General features: G+C 39.6%; 1 protein-coding gene across 5 annotated transcripts in view; it reads right to left on the bottom strand.

The window, feature by feature from the left end:
• Nucleotides 1-641: 641 nt before the first annotated feature.
• filip1l (filamin A interacting protein 1-like) overlaps nt 642-19687 on the bottom strand; it is an 89760-nt gene continuing 70714 nt past the window's right edge. For 2 of the 5 annotated variants that reach the window (XM_031291827.2, XM_031291829.2), the window contains exons 5-6: nt 10356-13188; nt 642-1691 (exon numbers count right to left, since the gene is read on the bottom strand). In XM_031291827.2, coding sequence (XP_031147687.1) covers nt 1467-1691; nt 10356-13188 — 3058 coding nt within the window. In that variant the 3' untranslated portion in view covers nt 642-1466. Of the gene's footprint in view, nt 1692-9602; nt 13189-18216; nt 18369-19687 lie in introns of those variants that run through there. The other 3 variants (XM_031291833.2, XM_031291830.2, XM_031291832.2) reach the window with 3 other exon arrangements.

The raw sequence follows: 19687 nt of genomic DNA, 5'->3' as shown, positions 1-19687 counted from the left end.
CAAAACACACCTATGAATTAATGAAGACACTAAGTACAACCCTTTTGAACCATGCGCCCGGCACACGGACCCTTTTTTCCGCCTTCAAAATAGCAAAAGGGGATTTGGACACGCCCTAAACGCACCTGCGCCAGGCACTTCACACCGTGCGCTTAGATTGTTAAAATAGGGCCCTGAGTGTTTCACTTCCACCTTAAAACCTCAGTTAGAGGCAATATTATAGTCACAATAATTACTTAGAAGAAGAAGACATACATTTTAATCCCACCAGGGGAAATAAAATTTTACGCTCTGTTGTGGTTTGTGTTGTGTCTTGTCTTGTCAAGTAAATGTGTGTTAAATATTCTGTCAACATCATATCATAGTTGTTTCATGTTTTTCATTGCATCACTTGTATTTCCATAATTATTGACATACATATAACATAAGTTTTCAGTGTTAATAAAACTAAATGTTACAATGCTATTTTTTCAACTTCTTTTTTTTTTTTTTTTTTTTAATTATCTTTAATTTCGAAATTGTATTAGTGTGTTTATTTTTTTAATCAAAAATATGCATTAAGACATCACCATGATTTTTTTTATAATCAGATCGGACACATTTGTCTTGTTTTTCAGGTATAAAAATTCTTTATTGATAGCCAAAAATAACACAGATGTCACATATTAAAGCTTATAACTATCACGGTGCTACATTACAACACATAACTTATACACTTATGTACATTATTGCCACTTATTTCAAAAATATCCATGTGTTCCATCCCGAGAATTAGATAAATGGCCGTGTCATTATCTGAACATCTCGACAGGTAAAGTACTTAAAGATCAGTACATATGCTGACAATACAAAGAAACCTTTTCTTTCAATGACATAACACACAACATACATAATGTTCTAGTATTACACTTCAGTTGAATTTATTTTGAGCACAGTGAAATCAAATTCACAACAAATCTGTGACATTGGAACTACTGTCTTAAATGTTGTGTAGGTTTATTTACAGCTAATACATTGAACATATTGACAGATAATCTGTTGTATTTTGCAGTCTTCGGAGCACCACGGATGAGGATAAGGTAATAGTGGAACAGTTCAAAGATTACAAAAAGATTGACTGCACATTTTTAATATTTAACTCTAGTTGTTATTGTTTTTATACTGATATTATTGTTTTTCTTTGTTATTTCCTTGTAAAGTGCCTTTGAGTACCTTTTAAAGCTATATATAAAATAAATCTATTATTATTATTATTATTATTATTATTATTAAGCGGTACTTTGACAGTTTAAATTTTACTATTACAATTTTATTTTTTATTTTGCAATCACCAGGTAGTCTTTATGCAAAACACAGTGATTTTAAATTTTTAGATATTCTATTCAACATGTGAAGTAACTATGAGGATGATTTTGGTTGCGGTGAAATGTAAGCCGACCTTCAGCCCCTAAAAACATTTTAGAAAATTAGAGTCTGCGGTTTACTAGATTTGGGTTGTTGTTGTTGATGTGTGATGCTGCAGCAGTGTGTGTGGGCTGCTCTTTCCCGGTGGCTAGATGAGCGTGTGGTGGCTGACTCTTGCTCTGCAGTCCCAGGGCTGCCGCCGTGCTGTTTGCCACTTTCTGGGAGCCGTAGCCCTTAGGTTTGGGGATTCTTGTAGGTCCTGGTCGTCGGAATGCTTCGAGAGGTATCTGTGGAAAAACAGACAAACAATGAAGTAAAGTCTGACAAATACGGTGACCAGACGTCCCGAAAAAAATCGGGACAGTCCTGAAATCCAAGCAGTTGTCCCGAATCTTCAACATATGATCATTTAACCCTTGTGTTTTCCTCGGGTCAAATTTGACCCATTTTCAATGTTTTTTATATCAGAAATATGGGTTTTTTCAACCAAATTGCCCAAAAATAATAGTTTAAATGGTTTCAAAACAGTATCCTGACTAAACTTTGACATTGATCCACTCGACATCCTTTGATCTTAACAATTAGTCTAAATAATTCATAATTTCAGCTTTTGTTTTTAACTAAAAAAATAAGTATAATGTCATAAATTAGGTTCAAAACTTTTAAAAAGTGTCAAAAGCATAGACAAAAGTAACAAAAACGTCAAAAAAACAACAAAAAAGTTAATTTTCGATTTTGACCCAGAAGGACAACAACTTCATGGTCGACGGGAAGACAACACAAGGGTTAAGTTTTTGGACTTTTTGATCACGCATTGCTATTTTTCATTCATTCATTCATTCATTGTTTAAATGGAGGCTCAGGCTGGTGTCCCGGGACCCGATGAACACGTAGCAAAAACGTCTCTGCAGATACCGGGAGGACTGGGTAGGGAAATACCCCTGGATTACAGCAGTTTTACGTGATGCAAACAAAGCGTTTTGCAATGTATGTAGGAAGGAGTTTGGTATTTCACACAGGGGGGGAGTCAGACGTCAGGCTGCATGCTAGCAGCAAACTACAAATAACTAACAGCACAACTGTACAGACCAACACTTTGGTCTCATCCTTCTTTAAGCGGGAGGATGATTCCATGTATAATACAATAGCTGCTGCTGAGCTGACCTCTGTGTTCCACTGTGTGACCCACCAACAGTCATACAGATCGCTTAACTGTGCGCCGAAACTGTACTCTGACTCAGCTATAGCTAAACACATCTGCTGCGGTCGCACAAAAGCAGAAGCACTTGTCACAAACATACTGGCACCCCTCGCGTCTGACTTCTCCCAGAGCCTTGAGTCAAAAGATGTGTATTTTTCATGACAAAGAGTGGTAATACTGCAGTTTTAGAGACTTGCGCTGTGACTTACAGCAAAGAGAGGAAGACTTGGGGAGAAAATGGGGTGCATAGTCTACAGAAGAGGCTTGTATGCACACAAGATAAGGACCATGAAATTTGGCTTTGCTCCACAAGCTGAATTGTTTCTAGCAAAGATCTGATGCAATACTGATGATGACCACTAGATGATGTCATATCTTTCATTTTATGGACACGGACAGTAAATGATCACAGTGCCAAACTTTTGCCGCATGACTGCTCCACTTGCACTTGGCTTTATGTTTTGGAAGAAGAAGAAAAAACTTTTGTTTTCAGTTTTTGATGGTGATAAGAATGATCTTATAGTAACAAGATATTGATGCTATGATACTGTAATTGATATTGTTGTATTGTATTGTTCAGTTGGTCCAATTGTAATTACATTTTTTACTAATGTTCCCAGTGAAAAGGAGGAGGTTTTCTTAATTTGCTTGTGTTTTGTCTATTTGCATTGTGATTCATAAAGTTGCAGTTTGTTTGCCCCTGTCGGCCACCGTACTACTAGCCTGGGAAAACCCTGACGAACTTCCGGCAATTTTGAGATTTGCTCTGCAAGTCAGTCTGGCCAAGAGTCCATTCAAGCTCATTTCCATTTTTTCCAAATCGAGGCACCAATCACAACCGTTGAGGCGGGCTTTACACGATGACGATAGCGCAGCGATGGCAAGCAGCTTTTTGTTTACATTCAACATGACGGCCACCGAAGGTCAGCAACCCGTTGATGCCGCTGTCACTGCTATGTCACCCGGAGCGTTGGTCTGATTGGTTGAAAGACTATCCAATTGCGCCCAGAGGCATTTGAGTGGCGTCTGTTGGTGACGCCCCTTTGGAAATGGGCTGTGAATGAATCTTGCCCAGAACTCAGTCTTGCCCAGTTGCTCAGTTACAACTGAAAAGGGTCTGGTGTCAACCAGGCTACCGTACTTTCAACAATGTTGCATATTATTACATGTGTAATATGATAAACATTACTTGTTCCTGTTTATCTTTTGTACGTCATTCACTGTCTTATAAGTGTGCTTTTTCCAAAGAAAAATCCAAATAAGGTGAAACGTGTAAAGCTGCAACAACAAATACTCGATTAATCAATTAAAATCAAAATAAAATAGTTATTTTTATAGAGAGCATTTTTCTCTATTTTCTGACATTTTATAGACAGACAACGATTAATCGAGAAGATAGGCAGAAGATGAATCGATAATAGAAAAGAACACGTTAGTTGCCGCCCTATAAATGTTCATTTGAATCATGTACCTCCTGTACTGTATGTAAAACTCCTAATGGAAGAGACTGATGTATTGCATTGCTGTCCCTAATATAGTCCCAGTGTATCCATTTATTATTAACAGTGTGGGTTTGTTGCTTAGAAACCAGTGCTTTTGCATCACAATCTGCAAACAAGAACAGGAAATGTCTTGGGAAACATCACATTTCTTAGATTCTTAAACAACTTACTGCTCCGCTTACTGTGTAATCACATTTCAATCAGCGTGTTTACATGCACAGCCAGAATACTGAAGTAGTATCAATCTTGGATTGGTCCTTATACAGTAGAAACAATATCCTGTTTACTGTGATAAGTTGTTTCCACAAGTATGAGTAAGCTCAGAAACAGCCAGCATACTGAGCCATGTACACTCCTGATTCATTTCTAGTTTTGTGTACTCCTCTGCAAATCCATGAGCAGGACATAGTGATTTCTATAAACAGACATGAACTGTTATGAGCCAAAGTACTTGTCATCTAATGCAGTAGTCATGTTTCTAGGATGTTGGCCACATTTTCCTTTCAATTTTGTGTTTTTTTTATATTATATATGTCTCTATATTTCCAAATTATCTCTGTAAATTATACATTTGAAAAAAATCCAGAGACTAAATTACTCTATGGCGATACTCGGCAGGCAATTATTCTCCTCAAAGTTATTGAGGGATCTAATTGGCACATAATATCATTTTCAATCACATTGTCACAGCTTGGTTCTTCCTTCTACTCAGCACCTACTTTTGCAAAAGGCAACTGCATTTTTCAGAATGTGCTGACAAGATGCCCTTGTACAGTACCTCAAATTATCGATTTAAATTATGATTATTGTAGTATTTAAATTATGTGTATGCCTTATGCCTGTTTGAAGCACAAAAGCATTTTGCAACAGAGACAAAGAGCTACCCCTTTGACAAAATGTGTCATCGATCTGGTCCACACTTGAGCAGCTGAGTGAAACTGCAACGTTTCAGCGTTTCCACGAGTTTCATCACTTTATTCCCAAGCAACACACCAAACGTCTCGCTTGAGAAAAGAACTTGGATATGTTCATGTGCGGATTGAGGTTTCGAGAATTAACAAAAACCTGCAGTGAACTATAACCTTAAATATTCATACGGGGTATAAATTTCAGAATAAGTAGGGCCTATGCTCCAACAAAGGTAATGGGCCAGAAAATCTGTACAGGCTCCATGTCATGGGAGTGTTGTTGATTTTACATGGAAAGAGGTCTTAAAGTGCGGCTTTGTTCTCTCGTATATCAGCGGTGCAGCATGAGTTCAGCTAAGTACTTCCTCTGCAATACCGGCCCGGCTGTTTCCATGGCAACCAAACATGAGGTTTGTTTTGGTGCTTGTGTTGCAGTGGGGGAGAGGCTACTTTCACAGTGTCTGTCTACACTCTCACACGCAGTATATGAAGTCCTTTGTTTAGAGAAAGGCCCTATAACGCTGTTTAATTTCCTTCCCTGGTTTTATTGTGCCTGTCGGTCAAGGTGAGCAAATTCCTCTGGTTATTGTTATTGTGGGCTAAAAGGTGGAAATCCGCTCTCGCCTACAGTGTGATACACAACTTGTCTTTCTGGCATGCAGTGTGCTAATAAGACTTTCTTGGCTGTGCTTTATTCACATCAGTAGCTGGTTGTTTAACCCCTGTGTTGTCCTCGGGTCAAATTTGACCCATTATCAAAAAGTTTCTATATCAGAAATTTGGGTTTTCTTACAACCAAATTGTGAAAAAGAAATAACGTGGATGGTCCCATACAACGCTCTTCACAAGTAAAATAAATGATCAGTTCACTACTTTCATTGAATTTGCGTGTTTTATTCAATTAAATAGCTTTTTGAAGAAAACAATAGATAAAAGAACGTTGAAAAAAGTGACAAAAATGTCAGAAAAAGCTTCAAAAACGTCGGGAAAAGTGACAAAAACGTTGGGAAAAGCTTACAAAACATTGGGGAAAGCGACTAAAGTGTCGAAAAAAAGACGACGAAAAAGTTGAAAAAAAGTATGAGTGAGCTCAGAAACAGCCAGCATACTGAGCCATGTACACTCCTGATTCATTTCTAGTTTTGTGTACTCCTCTGCAAATCCATGAGCAGGATTTCTATAAACAGACATGAACTGTTATGAGCCAAAGTACTTGTCATCTAATGCAGTAGTCATGTTTCTAGGATGTTGGCCACAACATTTTCCTTTCAATTTTGTGTTTTTTTATATTATATATGTCTCTATATTTCTAAATTATCTCTGTAAATTATACATTTGAAAAAAATCCAGAGGCTAAATTACTCTATGGCGATACTTGGCAGGCAGTTATTCTCCTCAAAGTTATCGAGGGATCTAATTGGCACATAATATCATTTTCAATCACATTGTCACAGCTTGGTTCTTCCTTCTACTCAGCACCTACTTTTGCAAAAGGCAACTGCATTTTCCAGAATGTGCTGACAAGATGCCCTTGTACAGCACCTCAAATTATCGATTTAAATTATGATTATTGTAGTATTTCAATTATGTGTATGCCTGAAAAAAAGATGATGAAAAAGTTGAAAAAAAGTTTTCATTTTAAATTTTGACCCAGAAAAACAAAAAGTTGCATGGTCAACCGGAAGACAACACAAGAGTTAAAAACTGCCTCACAATGTTTGGTGGTTTTGATGTTTTATTTCACCCCCCCTCCCCCCCACCCTCAACAAATGCTGCTTTTAATCAGCAGTACCAGTGTGAATTTAATGTGATTGCAACCGCACTCTCAGCCAACAGAAGCATCACTGTAGGCTTTTCAATGAAATACCCTTTGGCTTCCAGTGTGTCACTAGATACTCATTTTATCAGTCTGGCAGGAATACCATGAGCAGATCTGTCTTTCTTGGCTGAACCAGATGAGTGCAGTTTATGAATTGAGTAAGTCTTAAGTGAGTCAGGGAGTAATTGAGGTCATAGACAGTAATCCCAGCTGCTGGATGCTTTCTCAAGTGGTCTAATGAATAGCATCTTGTTTAGCCCCTGCATCATTTCATTGTGCCCAGACTGATTTGGATCTGGTTTCTCCAGCTGCGCTCCTTCACACTCATTCAATTTAATGCTTGATTTGTTCATCTCCTCCTTGTCACACTGGTTTGTGTGTGTGCGTCTATTTGGGTTAGGTTCGGCACTTTCCTGCAACAGTTGTCTTGCTCCGTCTACATGACACTGAGGACTTGGTACATAGGATTTTGGAGAATGTATCAGCTCTCAGCTCTCTTCACCACAAATATACCCATCTGCTTGTTGCACAGCACTATATTCACTATATTGGCTAGATATTGAGCTCAATTAGCATTCTGGATGTTTATGAAGCAAAGACCCACATCATCCCCAGATATATACAGTGTATATTAACTTGCTCTGCATCCATTCTTTGAAAACCAGCTAATCCATCTGAAGATAAAGTTTCAAATGTATGGTAGCTTTTGTATCAGTCTTTGTAAAAACAAAAGGGCATGCATGTGAAGCACCACTGCAGTACATATTCTGTTAACAATAACAATGTTAATGGGCACATTGCATATTCATATTTTTACTTTACTAATATTATGACTTTGATTCAGATATACCAAAACCTATTGCAAGAAAAGCTCGGTGGCTATTCAATTTGGGAATTCTTCTCCTTTTAAGATGTCTTGTTCTTACATTAGCTTTGTATTCAGACATGACATTAATGAATGTGCTGCAATATATACAATCCTCCCACATCCTCCCCACTGTATACTCTCCCACGTCCCTTCCGTTGCTGTCTTTCAGTCTCCGTCTCCTCATCATCATCTTCTGACCTTCAGTACCGATTTTATTTAAACAAATCACACATATGTGGTGACGTTTCCACTGCGGGTACATAAAACCACATGTAGAAGAATGCATATACATGGAGGAACATTCATAAGTTGTACTGATGAATCATTGCAAAGGACATGATTTGTGGTAGAAAGCAAAATAAAACACGTTTTGGGTTACTACTGAGACTTTCTGCTAAAAGACCACTGAAGTTAAACTGTCAACAAATACATTAGTGTTTCTAAGACCAAGACATTGTCTTAGGTTTTCTGAAGGGGCTTAGGGCGTTTTAACACCTGAAAGTCCGAAGCAAGGTCTGGACCAAGGTTCGTGTTTTTGTTACATTGTATACATTTGATCCGGTAAGTTTTGGTTTCACGCTGCAGTTATGCAAGCGCACTAAAGATCTAAACGTGACAAAACTACGTCCTGCCGTCATCACATACGTGAGCTGCGTCGTTTGTAGACGGGCTACCGTCCTCTCGTCTCCTCTCTCTGTGTCTGAGTTTTTTCAGCTGACTGCTGCTCTCCCCTACTGCCGTGGCTCTTTTTGTTTTGTTGTGATGTTGAGAAGGAAGACACGGGAACTTTCTTTCTTGAGCATTTATTCAGAGACAACCGGAAACCTACACTGTACATTTACTACCACTTAACAAATAAACTGCTGATGTATTCTCTGCTCTGATAGCTGACAGCTGTCTGCTCTGAGCACATTCACCATCACACACTCTCTCATGTAGCCTACACACTAAGCACCGAGCTATTCCTTAAATGAGCTTCCCTGGTCTTGTAACACAAGGAGAGCCTGCCAGAGCTTCTTGTATTTGGTCCGAAAGTCCGAACCATCCAAAAAATGCTTTCACACTATAAACGAACCGGACCATTTGGTCCGGACCGAGACCACCTCTTTTTATCGGACCAAAATTTGGTCTTTTGATCCGGACCGTGGTCCGGGGGAGGTTTCACACCTCTAATTTTGGTTTGGATCAAACTGAAAAGTCTGAAAATCCGGACCAAATGAGGTAGGTGTGAAAATGCCCTTAAAGTGTGTTTTCTGGGGTGGAAGATTCAATGGCAGTGCTCTCAAAAAGCTGCAACGAAGAACAGTTTTTCTCGTTTTACAGCACTAAAATAAGTTTTTTCTTTGTCATATACTATGTCGATCGCAGATGGATCATTGCCCCAGCGCCCAGTAGGGATTAAGTTCTTGAGTAAGATACTCAAGAAAACATGGTGGACGATGGCCAAGGTAAACCGAAAGTATAGCCTTAATAACCACTGTCTTGATCTGCTGCTAATTTAGTTTGTCATTGAAGACCATAGAGAGATCAATTTTTCAGAATTTGTGTTATCACCTTTAAGAAAAATGTACATGTGAGTTTAAAAATCTTGTGATCTCAGCTGAATTGTAACCATGTTTCAGTAAGTCCAGTGGAGAAAAGCAACTGTAATTCTACGAAATCTTTCACTTTTTTTTCAGATTCACCTCCAACAGCAGCTTTAGGGAGAACCACTGTGAAGTTATAGAAGTTTCAAGGAGAGAAATTTCTGTTGTATCATTTAAGAGAACACCTACCTGGGTTTCTCCGCGCTGGATGTAAGAATAAACTATGACCTCAGCCTATGATTTTGACTCAAGCAAGTGGACACACGTGAGAATCCCACGGTCAAGTATAAGCACAAAGGTTTTTCAGACAACTCTTCCACTTGGATATTATTTAATCAGGTCTAACAAAGTCTTGACAGTGTTAACGTTAAAATCTGAAAAATTCTTTTCACTACACACTGTGTAACATAAACACATTGGATTGAAATCTCAAGTGTTAAAAAGTTACTGTGCATGCACAAAAAAAAAATCAAACAACTGAGTTCAATCTGATTGCATTTTTCCTTCGATTATATTTTAATTTTACACATTCAAAACATGCTGGATTTTAGTGAATAAATGAAATTGGCAAGCATGGATGACAAACTATAAAACATAACACTTCTTTTTGCACACTTTAATTCTCAGAAAACCAAACAACTTAATCATAATGCAGTATGTGTAATATGAAGTATAAAAACTGGTATGATACATCAGTGTGAATAGTCTGACTACATGGCAAATTGGCCACTGAGTACAATACAGTAAGTGCACATAAGTTAAAACCTGGTGTAATGTCAAATTAAATCGACATTTCTAGCGCTTTCAAATGGTATTGTTTTCTCATGCAGGCAAACCATTGTTTGAACTTAATCACACAGAACCAAGCAAACCAACCAAAATTAAAAGGAAACATTCAAACCCTGGTTTAAGACCATAAATCAAGTAAAACAGACATGTAAATGTATCAGGGTATAGAGTTGGGGTATAAGGGTCTATTGTTATAGTGGATATCATGGGCAGGATTCAGTAACAAAGGATGGGATGGAGGGTTTGGGGTTATCAGGTCAGTCATAGACATTACTTACTGTAATTTGTGATGGCCTTTGGATTGGGGTGGAGGTGGGCTTAATCATGATGCTACTTGTGATTTTGCTGTTGCCTTTGGCAGTAGGAGTGCTGCAATTTGCAAGCACCTGAGTCCTTTGCTCCTGGAGTCCAGGTGTGTGGCATGGACTCAGTGTTTGCGACGGAGTGCTGATGCTCTGAATAAAGGGGCTCCCTAAGTGAATGTGGATTTTGTTGTCCTCCGTGGTGATGACGTTCGGCCCAGAGCTGTTAGACCTCTGGACCTGCCAGCTGCTTTGTCTCTCCGGGGTCACGCGGAAGATGGCATGCCCTCCAACAACCTCCACAGGCTCTGTGGAGAGTGAGCGCTCAGGGGTGCCTGTTGTGACCGACACAATTTGTATAGGTGACATGGCTCTGTCTGGTGTGACAGAGCCACAAGAGTCTGGAGTAATTGCTCGTGAGTATGTAGCCATAGTGAAAGGTGATAGGGCCCTATCTGGTGAACACGGTTCGTCAGAGATTGGGGAACCTTTCGATTTTGTTGTTGGGGAATTGGATTTAGCAGTAGGGGATATGGAAGCATTCTGGATGATGGTAATTCTCTGTTTGGGTGGACCTCCACTTGTGGGTATGACGGCAGTGCTAGTGAATGACTGGGTGTTTTCTGTGGTTGGACTGGTGATCTCTAGTGTTGCTGTGTTATGTCCGTGGTCAGGAGTCACTTTAATGTGCAGAGGCTGCCCAGGACTGTGGGTCAACACAACATCTCCGGGCTGAACGTGGTTGCCATTCTGCCGTGGTTGCACTTTACCATTCACCTGACAGGGGGTGTCTTTGTTTTTAAGGAATGGTACCCGAGCTCTTCTCAAGTTGTTTAGATTATTCACGTTATTGATAAGTGAGGGGCTACATTTGGTGAGCTGAAGCTCATTGCTGTAGTTTGCATTTTCTTCAGCTTCGCTCTCGTCGTACAGCTTCCCATTCACCACAGCACGTTCCAGTGGCGCCATTGTCTTACAGTTGGGAGACATGAAGTCAAGTGGCTCTGTCTGAACTTCCTTGGTGGAAACATGAAGGTCTGAAAAGCGCCTTCCATTCATGCCAGGGCGAAGACTTTTGCTAAAGCGTCTGTATCTCTCAAGCTCTCTTGTGAGTGTCTCCATTTCTCTGGCCAGTTCTTTGTTTCTGACCTCCTGCTGGGTCAGTTTTCTTTGGAGTGTCGAGTGGTCAGTTTTCATGCGACAAATTGACTCCTCTGTTCCCATGTATTCATGGATCTTCTCTTTCAGAGCTGCTACCTCTCTGGTCAAATGACTAGACTTTGCCTCCTCCTCCTTCAAGCGTTTATAAAGAACATGCTCTTGATTGCACTCTTTCTTTTCAGCCAGTTGGTACTTTGAAAGTTCTTTTCTGGATATTTCCAGCTCCTCCATCAAGGCTTTACCTTTCTCTCGTTCATTGTTGAATCTTTTCTCCAGTGATTCAAACTCCTCTGTTTTTAAGAGGTCACCTTCTACCACTTTCATGTCCTTTAATTTGCGTCTGAGGCGTTCAACCTCCTGCGTCAAATCCTTGACTTTGTTGTCTTCTTGTTGGAAGCGGTTAGCAATGGGTGTTTTCATGTGCTCCTCTTTAGCTTTGCTTCTCACATATTCTCTTTCTATGTTCTCAAGCGATTGCAACCTTTTCTTCATCATATTGATCTTAGACTCCAAATCATTGCTCTTTTCCTCTTCAGCGCTCAACTTGGCCTTCAAGTCATCCCTTTCCTTTGTAGCACCGCACATTTTCTCCTCCAGCTCAGCCTTTGACCTCAGTGCTTTCTTGCTCTCCTCAATTAGCTTCTCTGTGACTGATGTAACTTTGTCCTGTTCAGCCTGAAGTTTGCCAGTGCTGTTCTGGACCTTGTTCTCCATTTGCTTTAGCTTTTCGGCCATTGCCTTTCTGTCATCTACCAGCATGACTGTCAGAGTCTTTAACTTGGTTAGATCTTCCTTCAGTGTCAGCTCTGTCTTTCCCAGTTGGCTTTCAGCAGTCTCCAGTTCTTTGACCCTGACTTTCAAGACTTCCAGCTCACTGGTCAGAACCTTTGACACTGTCCTCTCCTTCTCCAGGTTACTTTTAAGTGAGTTGCATTCTTGTTTGCTCTTGGTGAATGCGTCCTCCAATTTCTCTAAGTCCATAATTCTGTGGTTCAGTTTATCGACTTCAGCCTTCAAGCTCCGGCTTTGATTGGCCTCTTTCTCCAGTTTCTTGTTGAGGTCCCTGCAGTGGTCCTCCATTCTGATCAACTCTTCATCCTTTCCCTCCATTTCAAGTACCCTTTTCCGTAACTCTTCAAGCTCAGACATGAGGCTAGAGTTTCCACACTCACCACGGCTAATTTTGTCCCTCAGCTCCAGCAGTTCCTCCTCAGCTCTGCGTAGGGTCTTGTTGGTCTCCTCCAGCTCATCAAGCTGCCTACTGAGAGTTGACAGCTTCTGGCGCAGCTGCCTGTTTTGGGCATCCTCACTGGTCAATTTGGCAGTCATGGCCTCTTGTTCCTGATGGTATCGACCGGCTTGGTCACGCAGCTCAGCCTCCAAGCGAAAGACCTTTTGCTCCTCACCTTGCAGACGGGCATTGGCTGAGCTCAGCTCCTCCTGGGCTTGTGAAGCACTGGCACTCAGTTCTTGGACCTTTGCTGTTTGTTGATTCAGCTGCTCAGTGAGACGCTGTTGTTCATCCACAACCATCAACGCAAATGACTTGAGTTTTGTCAGCTCCTCCTTCAGACTTGTGATCTTTTTGCTGTTCTCGTCCTCCTTTCTTTCTTGGTAGGCTTTTTCCTGATCAATTAACACCTTCAACCTGTAAAACACAAAAACAAGGCAAACATGATCTTTGAGCAATTCAGAACTTGTATATAGACAGTTTATTATTGCAAAATTGTTACTTTTCCTGCATTTTCTATTAGTTGCACTCAATTTATTTACTTTTTTCAATTCATTTTTTGATTAACTTCCCAGTGAAATTTGGAGCAACACAAATTTAAAGCATTGATAATCTAAAATGTCAGTCTTTTTCATTTGCTTATGTTATACATGAAAGGTGCAAAAGAAACTCTACACCCCCACTGGAATTACCCATTGGGCCCACTTCTCCAAGCACTGACACATCATAAACACTGTTATTTTCCCTGCATTTCTGAGGAGGACTAACATTTTTATGTCATGGAAACTTTAACAGATCATAAAAAGCATTACTTTTAACTTGCTCAGGTTGGTTGGCTGAAATACCTGTGGTTACATTTTTTGATCCCTTGTTGCCAGCTAATTCTCCTGTGGGTTGGAAACCTGAGTCACTGCTGTAAATATTTGGCCTAGAGTTTAACAATCAGTTTCAATAGTAACATATGGCCAATTAAGTCCTCTGGGAAATTATGGGAAAAGACAGACACAGCAATATCATTGAAGTTGACCCCTGAAAATGATCTCACCAGATAAGATAAGCAATACTGTAAAAAGGGTATTTGTGACCAGGCTTAAATTGCCGTTGTTTAATGGTAATCTACATGCAGTTCTTTTGGTCCATTTTTGACCAAACATAAACTTTGTATTCAAGTGTAGAGTATGCTCAAAAAAATACTTGACACAGAGGAGAAATGGTTGCAAAAGAGCAATTGAATGGATAAAGGGCAAGTCCTTGCACGTGGAGGCAGAGACACAATTTAAAACAAAAGTCAGTAAAACAAAATGTAAGTTGATTCCTTTGAGACAGGATGTTATCCTGAAACGAGGAGCACTTGTCGAAAGTCTACAGTTTGTTTAAAATCAATTACTGTGAAAATTCACCTCTCCAGACTATAAATATCAAAGGCAAAGGTAAAGTAAAATAAAAATGTATTAGAAAGGAGAGAATATGTGTTATTTATAGTTCCACAACTAGGCTACTTCTATTTCACTTCTATCTGAAATGATGTCAAGGTGCATTGCACGTGTGCCATTGGATGCATTTGCAGTGGGGTCAGTACATGTGGCACATGCATACATCACCAAGCCAGAGTGCCTACAGCCCCAGGGGAAGGTATGTTATGACTGCTGTGTGTGCAGCTGCCAGGCATTTCCACACATATGGCCCACTGGCATGGAACGATCCTTAAATTAAGGGGTTCCTCTACTACCAACCCTTCTCCCCCTTACCAAAACCACCACCACTAACCCCCCATTTATTTCTTATACATTTAAAGGAATTCCCCCTGCTTTCAAGGGCAATTACAGTCCCACAGAGTTTATACAGAAATCCCCCCACACACACAAACGCACACACTAATTCCACATGTACACTCGGATTGTGGGCCATGATGTAAGTGTGGAAGGGTGGGTCACTTCTCAGCAGCAGTGGAGTGTATGTCATTTCTTTCTCCAGTAGCTGCTAAAGGGTGGGAGTGGGTAGGGGGGCACAAGTAACTGCATCCATGTGTTGCAATTAGGTCCAGACCAAATACTCAATAAAATATTATAAGTAAATTCATAAGATTCATTATTAGTGTGGTTTGGGTAGATTAGGAGATGTTGGGTTTTATCGTGGCCACGTTTCAAGAAGCAAATAAAATATTATTCTTAATTATGAATTATGCTATAAACTTTATTATATGTTAACTGTATCCTGTTGACAAACAAGGATGTGCCATTCAACCAGGTTAGGGTTAGGGTATTATTCTAAAATGCATTCTGCATAATAAAAACCTTTTTGTACTTTAAGTATACTTTGATACTTATATGCACGACTTTTACAGTACAGAGTATTTCTACACTGCTGTGTGTTACATTTAACTAAAGTAAAATATCTGACATTTTGTGTTACAGGGCTGCCACATTAGGAAGTATGGTTTTTAACAGAACCTGTAAAGCAAACCCTAATCCCCTATAAAGTTTTTGTAGACTTCTTTTTATTTTAAGGTCTGAGTATTCCAGGTGCTCGGGTTATTTTTCTGTCTAGTTTTGTTGAATTTAAGTTTGCCCTTGTGATATACTGGCTGCCAGAAGTGTTGATCAAATATTTTAATCATCTTGACTTTCAAGGACTCTGGATAAGAGTGTCATGCAAGGACCTTTATATTGAAACATGCATGTGTTGAAAAATTACACTTTCTCTGAATGGATTGTGTACGTAGAAACAGTAAGTTGCTAAGCGAAACAAGCAGACATCTTTCTTGCGAACTGGCTTGTTTCCTATAATCACTGTTTATTCAATCTCTTATCTCAGTCCCCGCTGTTTTCCTAGTGATATCGTCAGCCAAAATAGAAAGAGGAATGTACTTTGTTCCCTAGTAGGACTGAAAACTATGCCTATCACTCTGTGTTAAAATCCTTCTAAGTCCTGAATTGGATATTAATCATATGTACTGCATGCTAGGGCATTTTGTGCCAATAAAGACAAATCCTTTGAGAGGAAACTTACATGGCTCATATGCCCAAAACACACCCTCGCCTCACACCAGTGAAATCACTTCTATCCCTTTATGGGACTATTACGCTATTCCCGATGTACTTTGTGGTACATAAGGAAATGTTGGTCCAGATAAGTTGTTCCTGAACTTTTTCTCATCAGGGACACACACATAAATGAGTGTATTTGGCCAACACAGCCACCTCTAAGACCATTTTTGTTGCTAGATATAATTTAGTGCAGACTTGCAAGTCTGCAGAGTTGGTGGGACAATAGATGGAGTGACCTTTGGTGAAAACATATTATCCTGCAACTGACCCTTAACTAATGCTGGAGACCAACAAAGCATATTTTAACAAGTAGTAGTAGCTCAATTGACCAGCTTTCGCCATCTAATGTAAGTCAGTAAAAGCAGTTGCCATATGTGTTCAGGGAACACATAAACATTACAGCTGATCTACATAGCATTTGTCCACATTTCCCTCCCCATCATGTTTTATCTCAGCGTCGTTTGAGAGCAGAGATCGGTACAGCTTGAAAGAACATTATTTCGGAGGAATAAATTGTAAAGTGCTAGCCAAAGCGTTTTGACATATCAGTTTCATGGCTATCAACATTACAATGCAACTTACCACCCACTCTGCAGCCTGTACAACCTTTGCAACAGGCACCAAATTTAGATTGGTTTCCTCTAAAAATGGATGCATGACCACCACTGCCGGTCATTAATGTGTCATGGAAAAATGGGTTGCACAGAGTCATTTGGTGGGTTAGGGTGCCAAAGTGGGATTTACTTAACTCTAGAGGGTTGTTTCTGGCTTTGTGGCAAATATATTTTTGCCTTTCCCTGAATTGTAAGCTAACATAAATACCATCAAAAAAGAAAGAAAAGGAAACATGCAGAGCAGTCAGGGAGTCACAACTAGCCACACCGTTACAGCTTTACAGAGGGCTTTCCTCTCTTTACGTGGCTCCCGAAGCTGGAAACTGTGGCTCACACGCTGCTTAAAGCTGTGCTACACGTTCCATATGTCATTTCCTAACCACAAGTGATTAGGTCATGTATGTACGGACCAATTTATCCTGCACATATACACATGGCCACCTCCACTTTAACATGTGGATGGTGGGCCAAATGCCCTCATGTGTGACAAGAGTTTGAAGGGGAGGACGCTGATTGATGCAGTGCATAGACTGTATGTAAAGTCCACACAGGCTAAGTGATATGCCCCCAGAGTGCAATCAACATGTGTAAAATATGTAAGTCTGATATTTATTAACTTCCTTGTAGTGGTGATAAGGTTAATGGAGTGCTGTGTTACCAAACGAGACCTAGATGTGATGTTTGTGAATGTATATTACGGAACTGTCGCTACCTGAAATCCCCCAATCACTATTTCAACACCACAGATATTTCTTAACTCAAAACATAGCTGCTGTTTAATGCAAAGAAGTAGAAGTCATTAGTTTCTCATTTTGACATAAAGATTTTCACAACCACTGTCAATCAGGGAAGACAAGACATAAATTAATCTGACAATAAAAAGCCATCAAAAGTACTTGATATCTTAAAATACTTAATGCTTAATACATTGGTTCTGTCCTAAAAAATAATGGGCTGACAGTATATATTTATAATGTAGTATAATCACAGAATATGTGTAATGTAGCGTCTGCCATACTGTATTTCTTACACTGTCTTTTTGTTCTACTATACTCATGGGATGCCACATGATCCTTGTACTATTTATCTTTGGTATTTTGTGCATGCGAAACTAAGTTGTCAGTATTTCTACGATTATATGTCACCTTGACAAATTCCTGCCCAGTAAATTTGCAGGGACATAAATGTGACATGCTCAACACCACTTTCAGACACAACTGAGATTCATTACTGACAAAATAGTTCTTATCTTTGGTCAAGGTTGCGATGGCAGACGACTCGTTATCTCCTTAGCATGTTAGAACATTCTTCAGTTTCTGAATTAATTATGTCATATTACTCTGATATGATACAGTCCCTTGCTTTGAGACATTAAAAAAATGGTTCCCACTATAGTTTATATACAATTTAACACATTTAAAAAATGATTTAAATCTTAAACTTCTTTGGATTTTTGTCTCGGAAAACAAAATGATTCTACTGAGTTTTATAAACTTCTTTGACCAGTTTTTTTTTTTTTTCTTTTTAAATATATGATCCTCAAACGTTTAAGAAATAATTCACAATAACTAAGCATAAAATGAGTAACTCTAAAGCCAAAAAAGTACTATCAAAAAACACACACTTTGAAACGTAGTATTACAAAGTACACAAGAACACCAGCACTAAAGTATGATACCTTTAACATCTTTACGTCTCCAAGCCAATCAAGAAATCACCAACTCTTTTTTTAAAGTTTTTTTTCTTCAAATTGAGAGTTTTGAAGTAATGTTAAGTGTGCCTACCTGTGCCAAAGGCTTTCCCGGTTTCACTGCCATAAGCTCATTATCTTGCCGTACAACACCCGACCCTCAACTCTTCCTCTCTGTGTGTGTCTGACTCTCTTAGTAGCTGTAATGTGGGCATTCCTGCAGTCAGACCAAACAATAAGGGATGTGCTCCCTGCCTATGGACCATTACATCATCAGCATGTCCTAATATGGAGCTTTGCATTGCAGAGGCTCGCAAGAAGGGGGTGTGCTTGCTCTCATGTGTAAACTGTGTGGTGTGTGAGTGTTTAAGCGAGTCTCCAAAAGTCACTGTTTAACTAAAGGATGTGGCAGACAAGAGGGAACGGTTTTTCTTGACGTATGTAACGTGTGAGATATCTGCCTGGTCTGTCACTGCTCCGGAGGCAGGGTAGTAGGTGAAGAGAGACAAGGAGTTTGAGTTACAGCATTTCCTTCTGGCTCTTGTCAACATAAGTCATTTATTCAGCCTTGGAGGGAGGAAAAAAGAATCGGCTTGCAAAGTTTATAAGAAAAATCTCGGATAGGGATTTGTAACCGAGACCAATGCTGAAGAACAAGACAAGACATGTAACACGTATCTTTGACATGTGAAATGGTTACTCGCAGCCCACACCTGAGAGTAGCATCACCCTCTGAGTCTCACTAAGGAACACTGCTAACATGCTGGGGATGTTAAGGTGCGTCCTTGTGCATATTTTCGTGGTTGGTCCTAAAAGTCAAAAGACAACGACAAAAGACGTATTCACACCTGGACTGTCTCTGAAATACAGTGAGCAAGTCAGAAACTGTGGTATTATTTTTAATATTGATCTCAATTTTGAAAATCACGTCACCAATAGCACTTAAAAAATAAATCAAAACTTGGAGCATTCATTTCTCAAACTGACTCTGAGAAACTGGTGCATGCATTCATCTCAAGCAGGTTAGACTACTGTAACGCTTTATTTGCAGGATTATCCAAACAATCAGTTTGGGTCACCCAACTTTTGTATTCGTGAAAAGAGCAAAATTTCAAAGTGGCTTGTTTGGTGCATATTTATCCATCCATTTATTAGCTCTCAGTCTCGGCCCCCTAGCAGATGGTTCTGACCGCATAAGCGGAGTTTGCTGGGGGGGGGGGCAGGAGGAGCACTGCCCCCCTGGTGGCTCAAACGGGTAATTGCATTGTTTAAAAAAATAGTGGAATAATTATGTCTGGCATGACCAGATATTTTATAAATATCTTAAATAACACAAAACAACTAAATGGTGGTAGGTAATACATCAGATTTCAGATGAGAATGCAGAGGTTAACTCCTGTACGTCATGGCTGTAAAAATCAAATGGTATCTGTACTTCTTTGCTAAGTGCAAACTTGCACACAAGGAGAGGGTCAATCCTATTTTTCAAATCATTTTGGAGGGTCATAGGAAAATTATTACTGAAGAGGGGAGGGTCAAGTCTTTTTAGGTTAGAGGCCACAAAA

Source organism: Sander lucioperca, chromosome 24, assembly GCF_008315115.2.
Source record: "Sander lucioperca isolate FBNREF2018 chromosome 24, SLUC_FBN_1.2, whole genome shotgun sequence".
NCBI classification, from domain to species: Eukaryota; Metazoa; Chordata; class Actinopteri; order Perciformes; family Percidae; genus Sander; species Sander lucioperca.
The sequence above is the reverse complement of the archived record's forward strand: the minus strand, read 5'-3'. Positions and strand labels throughout refer to the sequence as shown.